The sequence below is a fragment of the Idiotropiscis lumnitzeri genome, chromosome 1 (assembly GCF_059441095.1).
Source record: "Idiotropiscis lumnitzeri isolate Australia: NSW breed Sydney's pygmy pipehorse chromosome 1, RoL_Ilum_1.0, whole genome shotgun sequence".
Taxonomy (NCBI): domain Eukaryota; kingdom Metazoa; phylum Chordata; class Actinopteri; order Syngnathiformes; family Syngnathidae; genus Idiotropiscis; species Idiotropiscis lumnitzeri.
The window spans coordinates 39,145,716-39,159,487 of NC_142391.1; the positions used below are offsets into that span (position 1 = coordinate 39,145,716).

General features: G+C 40.0%; 1 protein-coding gene across 1 annotated transcript; it reads right to left on the reverse strand.

Annotated features, from left to right (window-relative positions):
• Position 1: 1 nt before the first annotated feature.
• prkab1b (protein kinase, AMP-activated, beta 1 non-catalytic subunit, b) lies at positions 2–11,240 on the reverse strand. The gene is made up of 8 exons (XM_088300233.1): positions 10,911–11,240; positions 10,350–10,489; positions 6,303–6,472; positions 6,124–6,217; positions 2,165–2,279; positions 1,962–2,095; positions 1,813–1,881; positions 2–1,646 (listed from the first exon to the last, which is right to left on the reverse strand). Exons 2-8 carry the CDS (start codon positions 10,470–10,472, stop codon positions 1,569–1,571), a joined length of 783 nt encoding a protein of 260 aa, XP_088156359.1. The 5' UTR covers positions 10,473–10,489; positions 10,911–11,240; the 3' UTR covers positions 2–1,568.
• Positions 11,241–13,772: the final 2,532 nt, after the last annotated feature.

The following is a 13,772-nucleotide window of genomic DNA, read 5'->3' on the forward strand; positions in this document are numbered from 1 at the left end:
GTTCTTATGAAAATGCAGATTTATTTATCATTTGGACACACAGAATGAACATTTAGAAATGAATCAGGATAGATTAGAGCTAAAGATAATCATTGGTCTGGATATGTTTGCTTGCTTTTTGGCCTCAAAAGGCACTGCAATTTTATTGCTTTGGTTTGAGACTTGAGGCAATTTGCACTAAATATGGTTCACAGAGACGGACAGAATTTACAGAATAGTTCTTAAAAAAATTACACAAGGATTTTAACACCTCTAAAGAAAATGATAAGGCAGCAGAGGTACCAAACACAGGTCCAGAAAGTTAAAAAAAAAAAAAAAAAAAAAACTGCCGCAGTTTGGCTTTCACCACAAGAGCTTCAACTCAAGAGTTAGTTTACCAACCGGTTAAGTAGAAGCACCTGTGGCAAAATCCAAACTGTGGAAAGGTTTTTACTCTCTAGACTTGGATTTGAGACCTCAGCTCACCAGGTGGCATAACGTGTTGGTCACACTTCAGACAAATTGGAATCAAGTGTAATTGGAATGAAAAGCTCCACAACAATCAAGACCATAAAAAGCAAATCGTAATAAAAACAAACACAATGGGACTCATTCACTACCCGTGTGTATGCACAAATTTGAATTGAATGTGCATACAAAAAAAAAAAATCGGTGACTAATCAATACATAATTTGCAAAATAAAAAAGAGAAGCCCATCAGACCACCCATACGCGCAAATAATGATGGATCAGATTTGAATAAAAACTCAAACGCATCTTTTACCCAACATGCACAATTTAAAAATCATTTATAAAATCCATCATTTAATTGTTCATGGCTTAAATCTGCCATAGGCTAATGAGTTGACTGTCCTAAATAACCGTGAAGGATACTTTTCATCACTTTCATGCCATTCAAGTGCATCCATGTGCGTATGTACTGCATCAATGAACCCACTGTTTGAGCGTCCGCAGCTGTCACTCAACGAGCAGATTGCACCAGTACACTTTGATGGCGCTATCGGAAAATACATCAAAACGCTTGCACTTCCTGGTTAATCCAACGTTTGTGTTTCAAACACATACAATTCAACTTTGAAATGAATTAAAACCGGATGTATTCGATTTTTTCTGTATATCTTTGTTTCATTGTTCAGTGTGCTTTCTGAGGAACCAACCAAATGAAAATAGGATAACGATGAAGAAAGTCCAGAACCATTTGGGGCCATCTCTTGTGTCTTATAAACCTTCGGCATTGGCTGAAATGCCGTCAAATTTATAATTAAATGAGGGTGGGGCATATGCAAATTAGAGTGAGCCTTCGTTTAGAATGAATTAGAATTCATCAATAAACGCACGGCCGTGCAAAGAAAATGGGCCGCTACACATGCAACATGAATCCGACAGGGATTTCACGTATATTCCACTTGTGCATACAGTATGAACATTTATAGGCATTTATTAGTGAATAAGGCCCATTGTGACTAAATACAAAACAAAAGAAAACAAAAAAAAAAATTATGAATTTAAAATAATATCAGGTAGGCCCAACCTTTGTTCAGCAAAGCATGACGATGAACTCAAATAAACTAGACGGGCTTGTACAGCAGAGTAGTCACATACTTCTTTTTGTATCTGTGCGTTGCACTCAGAACCATTACGCCATCCTGGGACAAAACAAAACATTTTATTTAGGAAAAGGGAGGGGCTAACATTGTCTCACCGAGAAAAAAAAAAGTCACGTAGTGTAGTCCACTGATTGCTCTTCTGCACATGATTGTTGTTTGTAATATTTACGAATGCATACAACAAGGACGGACATGTTTGCGTTACCTTGATGGAGAGAGCGTAGAGGTGATTGAGCATCACGTGGTTGGGCTCAGGAAGCAGGGTTGGGTCACACTGGGGAAGGCCAAAAGAAGATTGATTTGAGCTCATTAAATCCCAAGTTTGACATTACAAATGGTGAAGCCCCGACATACAGAGATCCCCGTGTCTTTGTTGAGCAGCACTTGCAGCAAGTGTGGAGGTAAGATAGGAGGATGTTTGAGCTTGTCTTCTGACTTGACAACGTATGCGTCCTGTTGGTAGGGACCAGGAGGGGAACTGGACAAGTCTGACAAAAATAATCAGCACACTAAGAGTTGCTCAAAAACAAAAGCAAAAGTGAGTGAGTGATTGCTACCTGAGATGTCTGCTGAATCTTGAGAGTCAATTCGGAGGGCGTCAAAGACCTCAAAGTCGGTCGTCTTCACTTGGATAATGTTATTAACGGTTCCGGTTTTGGTTGTGATCACAGCCTGCGAGAGCACAAAGAGGTAAGTATGGAAATGCATTCAAAATTTGAGTTTTTGAGTACCAGTATACTTATAGTGTCTATTTTTGTGGGGGGTTTTCGCAGTGGTAGGCCGTCAAGGCCTTCTCTGCTGGCCTACCATACTCAAAAAATCATGATCATATTCTTCATATTGATGTCATATTAGATCCTAGTGTTGTATTTTTAGTGAGTTTTTATCCGATCAGAATTCAGCTAGCTTGAGTTGCCAGGCAGATTTCACAATATCAGTAGCACGCACTATTCGTCCGAGGCCTTTAGATACAATGGTGCGAGCATTTGTTCTATCAAAGACTATGGGCTTTCAGAGTTGATAGAGAGATGCAATAGCCAATCAGATCATGAATTGGTTATCGTGAGCCTTCTCGCTGGCCTTACGCTGAAGGTGATGAACGCGTCTTGTGATTGGATATTAACTCGTGAGGGGGCAGCACCATGCAGAATCAACACACCCGGAAGTTGTAACTGGCAACCGTTCGAAAAGCTAAAATATATTCTTGCTTTTTTTTAAAACCACAATGGCCAAAGGAGGGAAAAGCGTGGATTTAATTGGAGATACACTTGCGAGGCCATTTTCAAGACGGACCTTTCAAGAGAAGCTAGGTGTTCCGACACTCACTGAGAACTGCGTAAGTGTCTTTCTGTATATTATTTCTCCAGCTATAGTGTCATAAATGATGGCAATATGAGGGGGATTTATTCAAGTCGCACTAAGTATGACTTTACTGGTGATGGACGGAGTTTGTTCCCTACCGCTCATCAAGGTTATGTGCTCGGGCGACTTGATGAGACTCTAAGCATCTTCATGCCCAGATGAATCTGTTTTAAAAAGCCTCAAACACATAGCTATCCACCAGTTTGGTTCAAAAGTGAAAGGATTATTTACATTGAATTTGTTGAAATGTCTTTTTCACGAATATGAAATATTGCTAGGGCAGGGAAAAACATCACTTGAAGGAAAATGTGTGCTTAAAATGCATTCAGTCAACTAACCAAAAAATTACAGTGCCGTGGAGCACACACTGATTCTTTTAAAATAGTATTGTAAATTACAAATATATATCTTGTCCAAATAGGGAGAGCTTTTCAAACATAAATGTAAAGGCAGAAAAAAGTGTAATGGAGGCATTGGAGTAAACAGTGAGAAGCTATTAGGGCTGGGCGATAAACCGAAAATTGACCGTTACCGAAATGTATTAGAATGACCGACATCATTTTGCCTGTGTCGGTAAATTCGGTGTCTAAAAAAAAAAAGAGATATAGAAAAGTATTTTCTGTCTGCGGCTATGTTCATGCCCCTTTACAGCGCATGTCGTCACGTGACTCATGCGCTGTAGAAGAATGTAAACAGAAGATGCGTTCGTAGCTGGCGATTCAAATCCTGAAGCGGCTGACACGGCTGCAGACGAAGCAACGTTAGTTGAAATTGTTCCTGTCGCGCTTGTCCCGAAAAGAAATGCGACATCTGTCGTTTGTAAATGTTTTGGGTTCCATAAAGACGATGTTTGAGCAAAAGAACATGAACTACAAAGTGCGTCGTAAGGACCTGAAACAGCGCATCCAACCTTTTCTTTTTCACCCCCCACAACACAACCATGCTGTTGACTTGGAGCTTGTGCTAAAAGTTCAAAGTGAGAAGCAAGGTTGGACAAGTGACAACAGCCCATAACGGAGGCGACACCATACGAGAGAACGTCTCAGTGGTGGACGTGATAGCCTAGCACATAGCTAAAGATAGAGCTCCTCTAGTTACAGTGGAGCGCACAGGATTTAAACGCCTCATGAACGAAAATATTTCGCAAACAGCACTTCCCGATATGGACGACATCGGGACGGGAGCGGAGACATGTCGAGCATTTTGCATTCACATCCGACTAGTGGTCGAGTCGCAACATGGATCCCTGTTTGAGCCTGAATGTACATTACATAAACGACAAGTGGCGACTGCGCACCGGAGTACTCGAGACAGCACATTTTCCTGATGAAGCACACGCGTTTATTTGGCATTGGCATTCCATTGACATTTTTTTCATCTTATTTAGCATTTTGTTTACAGGCGACTAGCGCCTTTGCACATGGCATTATTTATATTGTTTACAAGATACCTTTACACAAATCTAGGCCTTTGCAAATGGCATTACAGCATCTCGGCACAATATATTTGCAGGAAAAGATTTTGTGAGAGGCACCCTTTTTCTCCTGTTCTTTGTGACATTGTTCAAGTCATGCAAAGCATGCTATTTTGAATGTTTATTCAAATGATTTTTGTACTTTTATTTTTCATTGAAAGTAATGTGTACCAGTTGGTCAATAAAAAAAAAGCAGTTAATATGCATTTCCTGCATTTATTTAGATTTTGGTCCCCAGGGGGAATTTATCGTACATTTATCGCCACCGAGGAAAAATTGCCCAATTTATCGCGATATTGATTTTAGGCCATATCGCCCAGCCCTAGAAGCTATTATACTGGGGTTCGTCCTAAGATTTTTTTTTTATTAAAATTTTGTGCATTCTGATTAATTTTAATGGTACAAGGGCATATGTAAGGGAAAATATTGTTCCTTGAATCTGCATTTGTTGTGATGAAGCAATTAAAGAAAATTGTCAAAGAGAATGCGATCCATTAGCATTATTATTATTATTATGTTTAGTGAGACACCCTGTAGTTTGAGGCAGGTTCAGTTTTGTAGCTTGCAGATAGAGTACGCCATGGGTGCAAATTTATGACACGTGTATTGGATATAGATAGCCTTAACAGTGCATTCTTATCAATAGCGCATGATTGGATTAGCTCCACTAACAGTTGTGTGGGAAAGGTCGTGCTCTGCGATGAAAGAGCACACTTTTGCACTTTCAGGTCGCAAACACGGTCAGCCATTATTGATGCCGGTGCGTTTGTTGTTGTCGCTGGGGGCCCGGTAGAAAGCTCAAGAGAACGAACTGCAGCCTTGCATGTGGCTGACTGGTGGCGGAACAGGACGTTTTTACTGTTACTACCGTACAGATTTTTTATGGCATATTACGCACAAGCACATACGTGCATGGCTGTTTCATTTTTTTTACACCACAATCAGTAGGGCAGGCCATTCTCTCCTCTCTCATCAAATCATGCCCATCTCTATCTATTTTTTAAAGCAGTGTCGATGTTTCCCAATACGGCACATTTCCTCCACAAAGTGTGTCCATAATTGCAAAATCAATTTCATCTGAGTTGCTTGCCAAGTGAGCTAAAATGTTGATTGTTTTCTTCTCAAACCTGCAGCCACTGTCCCCTCCCACCTGCCAATCATTTGTGCTGTGATTGGAAGACACCTCACGAAGCTTCAGCTACAAAATAAAAGTTTCTACATAACCCAGCTGGCAGGACAGCTTTATTGTGACAAGGTGTGACAAACCCTGTGCACATAACTGCGCGCATTTTTTTACGTTTCATACATTTTTGACAAAATGGAGGAACAACTTCACTGTCAAAGCATCCTTCTTAATTTTTTCCATATGACGGAATTTTGTCATTTCGTTCTTCAGTGAACGCTCATTGTATTTTGACCACAGATTGTGACCCGGGGCTGCATTGCATTCTCAATAATTTGTTTTAACTTTTTAAATCAAAACGACATTTGAGGAGAAATGGGGCACAAAGAAGATACATACAGCATACAATTTAAGAGTCAGATATCACAACTCAAGACTTTCTTTTAGGTATAATTTCGACATTTCTAAATTAATGCTTTTTAGGACCCCAAATATGAAATTTAATAAAGTAAGATATTACAGATACTCTCGAAACAAAATCAGACGTATTTCCTCACCCCTGTTGGATCCAATGTCCATTGCCCGTCGACACAAAACTTGTACTGGTGCTCTCCCTCAGGCAGATCCATGATTGCCACAAAGTTGTTCTTACTGAGTGAGAGGTAATACATGTCATCATTCAACAGAGTCATTCAATTTTATCTCATGAAGAAGCTGCAAGGTACAAACACACGACCTCTTATTGAGTGGGATTTTTGTGGCCCAGTTGTTAAAGGAGCCAGACACAAAGACCTCCTTGGCGCTTCCAGACCAGCGAAACACCGTTGGCCTGGCAAGGGTTGGACATTTGCTGTCACTCTCCAGGTCCTGCTGCCAGGCCAGAAACTCCTGTTCCTCCTGTGGCGCCTGGTAAAAGGTTGTTTCCATATTAATGAGAGCCTCAATCCGTTTCAACAACGCCACGCTTGCTGACTTGATGAAGCGGTCTGAGCTAGTTTTGGCTTATAGGGCTTGGTTTGGCTGGCAGTGGCTGTAGGTGGACAGGTTCAAGACCTCTTGCAAGTAAAACGCTCTCTGGAAAGATGCCAGTGTGATGCCGGAGCACTGCCATGGGACATTTGAGCTAGACGATGCACCCTGGGGGTGCAATCTCTCTAATTATTAAATGAATTAAAATTTAACATTCAAAATAACCGGTTGTGCATCACGGTTAGCGTAGAAGAATTTGTATTTTGTGGAGGTTGAGGCAAGCTAGGTGCTACTTATGCTGCACCAGCTAGCAAGCAATAAACTATGGCTGGATATTAGTGCGGCTAAATACGTTACAGAGTCGCTCCTGCAGCCAGTAATCAGTGCCTTTGCGGTGACGAATAAGATATATTTCTGACAAGTATCATTCTCACCAAGGGCTGGCGAAGAAAGACAGAGAAGCGATGCTAATTGCTAAGCTAACCTTAGATTAACATGTAATCATAAAACAACAAAAATTAGTGCTTTTAACAGGAACCGAGTTATTGGGGAGCGTATCCAACTTAGTACAGTAAAACATGCATCCTTCCATTATCCACACCGCTTATCCTCACAAGGGTCGGGGCCTGCTGGAGCCTATCCCTTTTATTTTCGGCCATGAGGCAAGGTACACCCTAAATCGGTTGAAAGCAAATCACAGGTCACACACCGCCGGACAAACATACACACTCACAAATAGCAGATAAATTACCGGTAATCAGTGTACGCACTCTGGAGAGGAAACGTACTCGCTGAACAGAACTGGAAGCCAGAAATGATTCAAGCTCAAGCATGTTATATTCATATATTACTGAGTTTAAATGTTCATGACTCCACATTTGCACCACAGACACACTGTCTGCATATCCAAGTGACAACACTTCATATTCTGCCAAAGACACAACAAAACCGATCTGGACACCCATACATGCCCACACCAAATTGATAAGATTGCAGATTGCATGTTACATATAGAATAGATATAATATTACATATTTTTCAATCAATTTAGCGTTGCTAAAACACCACACAATTCACTCAGAAATACTAAGTTTAAACTGAAATTTATTTGTATATGAAATTGCTCCAGTTAAAATATTTCTAGACAAGAAAATATTGTTTGCCACAATATACAATGTGAATTTAAAAAATAAAACAAGCTGATTATTTTGAAAAAGAATACTTTAGTGCGCTCATCCATGCAGAGTCTCATATGCAGCACATTGCTATTACTGCATTCATATTACAATATTATGCCATAAATTTTGTATTAAGTGTCATCGTCAACATCGCTTATCCTGTGCAAGGTCGTGGGAAGGGGCAGAAGTCTATCCCAGCTGGCTTCGGAAATTACGACTACACCCTGAACTGGTCGCCAGCCAGTCTCAGGGAACACACACAGACACCATCAGTGAACGGGATCCGATCCCACGCTGACCTCATTTTGAATTATTGTTATTTTTTTGTATTATTATTATTATTATTATTATTTTTATTATGTAATAACAAAAACTGAGGAATGCGCTGTATGGCGTTTGTGTGAATTTCTTGCTTCTAATAAAAATATTCAAAACAAATTGTTAAGTCATTAGATTATCATATTTTTAGTCAGTCAAGTCAAATTTATTTTTTATAGGCCTTGATCACATACAGACTCAAAGGGCTTCACATATCTTCAATCATCATCCCTCGATCTTAACCTTCAGGAGGACAAGGAAAAACTCAAAACCCCATCAGGGAAAAAGTGAGAAACCTTGAGAAGGGACCACAGATGGGGTGATCCCCCTTCCAGGATGATCAGGTTGCAATGGATGCCAAGTGGGCAACATTTGACACATAAAATGATGCTATAGAACAGGCATCACCAAATGGCGGACGCGGAATGGTTCGGACCGGACCCATGGCCAATCTATGATGATTTTTTTTCAGGGCGCATTCGAAAACTTTGGCGCTACAATTCTAGGAAATACGGAAAAGGCGTCACTGATTTGAGCCAATCAAATCTTTTGTTTACGATCCACTGCCAACAGACCGGGAGAGAGCGCTGCTGACAGTATGCCTTGCTAAAAAGTTAGCGAGGTCGATGCGTCTTGTTTTAAATGAATGGACGGAGAAATTTAGTTTCGTTCTGGCTGCAGCCGATTCAAAACCAGTGTGCATCATATGCTCCGAAACCGTCGCAACATTGCGAAGCGCCACTCCGAAACAAAGCACCGCCCTTTTGTGCACAGTTATCCGCTGACGTTTGAGGTGAGCGCAGGCAAAAACATCGAACTTCGAGTGCAGTACAACAGATTTTTACATTTTCGTTTACATCCCAGCGGCATGCAAACGAATATTCAGTAAAAGTATCATGGATTTTGGGGAAACATAAAAAAACGTTCAAGTGATGGGGAAGTTGTGAAGGAGTGCTTAAATGTGGTTGCACAAACATTATTTAAAGGAAAACACAAAGCCCAGATGTGTGAAATAATCTACCAAATCCCAATGGCCCTGACTCCGTTACAACCCAGAATTAATTCACTGGCAGGGCAGTCACAAACTCATTTTTCTCATTAAGAGATGTTAAAAAAATATTCAAAAGAAAAGGTGGTGTCAAAGCTCATTTTGAATTAGTTTTTCATGAGGACAGCCATTTTTATTGATTGTGTACTGAACATGTTGACCGGGTTTACTTGGATAATTAGGCTTTCCGTTTTTTTTTAGGCTGATAACTCTTTGATTTAAAAAAAAAGGTAAAAGATGTTAACTCAATGCTGAGCACTTGATATATTTCTGCAGGCGATATTTTACATTTTTTTTCTGGAAGTGGCACCCTTAAATTCCTGGAGCCACATTTTCTTAAATGTGAAATAAACGCCTTCGATTTGTTTGACTGGCAAAGGTGTTTAATGGGAACATTGCTAAATATTTAGTATATAAGTGTGCTCTGTTGAAAATGACTAAATATTGAAACTATATAAAAATGTGAACATAGGCTAGACATTTCGGGAAGTTGGACTTTGGTTCGGACCTTTTAATTGGAAGAAATTTTAGTCGTGGACCTCTGTGACTTTTAATTGCATACCTCTGCTATAGAATGTTAGTTGAAATAATGTGAGAGTCAATCAAATAAAGAGCTGCAGGAAGAGGACTTCAGTGGAGCGGTTATTAGTGTTTAATAAAACCTTTGCTTTAAATACCTGGGATTAACCTGCAAAAAATGCTCCTCAAACAAAGTCACTGATTTGCAAAAATGCTCACCAAAAAAAAAAAAAAATGCTCAGCCTTGAAATTGAAGTAATTGTGGCGCTGACACTAAAAACAAATTGGTTTCAATTTCAATACATTTAGTTAAAGCGGCGGCACGTGGGCGACTGGTTAGCTCGATGACTTCACAGTGCAGAGGTCATGGGTTCAATTCCGGCTCCAGCCTTCCTGTGTGGACTTTGCATGTTCTCCCCGGGCCTGTGTGGGTTTTCACCGGGTATTCCGGTTTCCTCTCACATCCAAAAATGTCAGCTTGATTGGACACTCTAAATTACCCCTAGGTATGAGTGTGAGTGCGGATGGATGTTAGTCTCTGTGTCCGCTGCGATTGGCTGACAACCAGTTCAGGGTGTCCCCCACCTACTGCCCAAAGATAGCTGGGATAGGCTCCAGCACCCCCCGCTACCCATGTGAGGAAAAGCGGTACAAATAATGGATGGATGGATAGTTAAAGCGTTGTCGAAATGAGCTAAATGCAACATCTGATATTGTAAAACATTGTATTGCACGAGTGCACACTTGTTACCTTTGCATCTTCCCTCTGGAAAATATCAGCATCCTCTGTGCTGTCAATCAGGATGTTGGGACGCGCCTCCTTCCCTCTTTCACCCTGACTCCCACTGGCTCTGTCGCTGCTGCTGTTCCCCATTCTGACAGCATCTAACACTGGAAGACACACAAACACATTCACACAATCATGATACACAATCACTGTCCACTTTATTAGCTATATTTACAAAATCCAATATAATCCAATGCAAGATTTTATTGAAAAATCGACTTCCACAAAATTTGTTTTGTTTCCCAGATACCATCTGCGGGTATTAAATGATCCATATTCATATTACTGTTGTTGTACCTTGCAGTGGAGAAAAACTAAACTGACATTTTTTGTGTGTGTTGTGTCTTGAGATTATTTTCTTCCTCGTGCAAAATGTGGTGCCTCGTCATAAAAATGGGGAAATTACAGGTGTGACTGTACAGCATATATTCCCAGACTGTCCATTGGGGGCGCTTTGAGACTACAACTACGACAAAAAACAGTGAACTTGGTGTGTTACTCTATTTAATATCGTATGTTACCCACCAACAGATTCTTAGATGACGTCAGGATGTCTATAGTCTTCGGCAAAGGAGATCATGCGGTCCTCTGAGGGAGTGGATGGAGACCTCAAGTCTTTTTCGCCGTTGTTTCCGTCTTTGAGCAGCAATTTTCTCGTTTTGAGGACGAAGCGAACATGCGCTGTGTGCGGACCTAAAGTCACCTTAAAAAGTGACTCGAGCTTCTTTTTACCAAGCCTTTCCTCTATTTCGATTAGAATTTTAAACGCCCTGTAATCACTCGCAGCGAACAGACTCGTCACTATGGACTTCACTTGCAGTTGTGTTGTGTGTCCAATCCTAACCACGCCTCTTCCGTCTAGTTTGTCTTTAACCCAATTTGCGCCGAAGATCGGTTCTTTGTAACATCAAAAACACAGGCACTGGGAGAAGATGAACTCCGCACACAAATCGAATCCTGGACTACTTAACCGTGAGGCCAAAATTATAACCACGGTCACACTGTGCTGCTTTTTTTTTAAGACAATGCGATGGAGCAAAAAATATATGTCGGAGCTTTTCAAGGATTGACGCTTCAAAATGATCCTCCAATAGAGAATGATGAGTGAAGGCTATTGAACTTTGTCGTATGTGCTGCATATGCATTGACAAAGATATTATGAACTGTGAACATGACTGCAGTTGTGCATACAATTACAAAGTTTTGATGGAGAAGAGTGATTTATCTATAGAACCCATTCAGACTTGTCCTTTATCTCAATAGGAGGGCCGCATATTGTGCAGAGCCGGTGTCAGTACTTTTTTTTTGTTTTTGGAGTCGTTACAAGACGTGGTCGTGTTGCTTGATGTGTCCTTCTGTGGCCTGTGCGCCTGCTGATGACGTCAGGCGGTCATCACATATTTCTCAAATATATTTATTTGTGTTTTATGTGTATGTTTTTTACCCCTGGCTGTTCCATTTTCATATTTTGATTCACTTCATAAATAAAAATAAAAAAAAAAACAGCATTTATGTTACATTGGTGCGGCAGCTGCTCGTCACTTCCAAATATTCCCCAAGAATCCAGAAGTGGAACGTTAATGTTTCTCCTGCCGAACTTGCAACAATTTTATGAATATAATGTCTGTATATGTTGTGAAAAATTTATTTATAAAACATTTCCGTGTTTTCCCTCCGACCCTTAACAGTCTGATTCTCAAAGCAACGGAACATTGACGCGATGTCTTCGATAGGCAGGATGATCTTCGCAAAAGTAACAGTAAATATACTTTATTTCATTATTATTATTATTAATTAGCAACTCAGAACATAAAAACACAACAAACAGGGGTGACAAACATGGAGAAAGAAATTAGAAAAATATATTATGGCGCATGACGTCATCAGTTGGCACCGAGGCATCAAAGACCCCGAACACATCTAGCAACCCGACCACATCTAGTACCGACACCGGCTACGTACGTGTTCATACTCGTTTAGCTCTTAGCGAAATGCGACCAAGACAATTAACATCTTGACATGTGTCAAGGTCCGATGTAACGGAGTGAAGACGATCACCTGTCAAGATAAAATTGTTTTTAGCCTCAAATAATAAATAAACCAGAAGTACGACAAGTTTTTAAAATTTTTTATTATTATTTCATCTGTGCATGGCCCGGTGAAAAGTGGCCCAGGGATCGATACTAGGCCGCGGCCCAGTGGTTGGGGATAGCTGCTTTATCTGATCTCTTTGTGTTCTCACGAGTAAGTCTTTTGTTACTGAATCCCAGACATACAGTCGTGAAGATGCCGTGTCATCGGTATCGCAGTTGAAAGAAACGTCAGCATTTTCTCTACCTTACATGTTTAAAGGGGCGTAGGTGGAAGTGAAGAATTTATAGTTCTACCCATTGTTCTTTGTGCATTTTGATTTGTTTCAAATTAATACAATATAGGCCGTTCTTGTAGTACATGATTAATATTTCATTACATTACACTCAATCTAACATAAAATAGAATATGGTATATATTTTTGAGAACATTTTAGTGTACAGATCTCAAAGATCAAAATTACAAAGCAGCCCTTTTGTGCAAACAATTAACATTGCTGATACTATACGTATTTAATATACAATAAACTGATTTAGCGTCACTGATGGTGTAGTGTTACTTACTCTTGCCTGTCTTGTGTGCGGGCAGCGTGGGATCAGTGATAGTGTCTGTGTATGCCCTGTGACTGCGACCAGTTCAGGGTGTAGTTCGCTTTCCGGCCAAAGTCAGCTGGGATTGGCTCCCATGACCCTGTACACAGGATAAGTCGTGTTGAAAATTCAACATATATATTTTCATGCTTAGAGTCCCCTATACTCTTGTCTTACACATATGCTACAATATTACAGCTGTTCTCCATTGGTATGGCTCATTTCTTGAAACAAAAATGACATTTCAAAATAACATGGAGAAATCCCCAAACCACCACAATCGTTCACAGTAATGTGTTATATCTCATTGATTTAATCAAATTGCAAATGGCCTAGTATATGTGTCTGGTGTCTCAGTGTATCTTTGCAAATGGATATGTACAAGTAGCCTACAGTTAGCACAATCAGCATACATTGAGCACATTTTCCAAATCAATACATCTTACTGATCTAAAATTATTAGTTGATTATTAGTCTAATGGTTGTTGTGTGTGTCTATATATATATATATATATATATATGTATGTATAGAGAGAGAGAGAGAGAAATTTACACAATTAAATGTTTTAACTCTGTTTTATTTACTTCAAAATTTAATTTGCATATCTTGCCAGGCCAAATTCAAACAATGTACCATAATAGCTGTACATCTTTAGCACATCATCTCAGAACAAAATTGCTTAACTTACTACTGGGCCAAACCTAC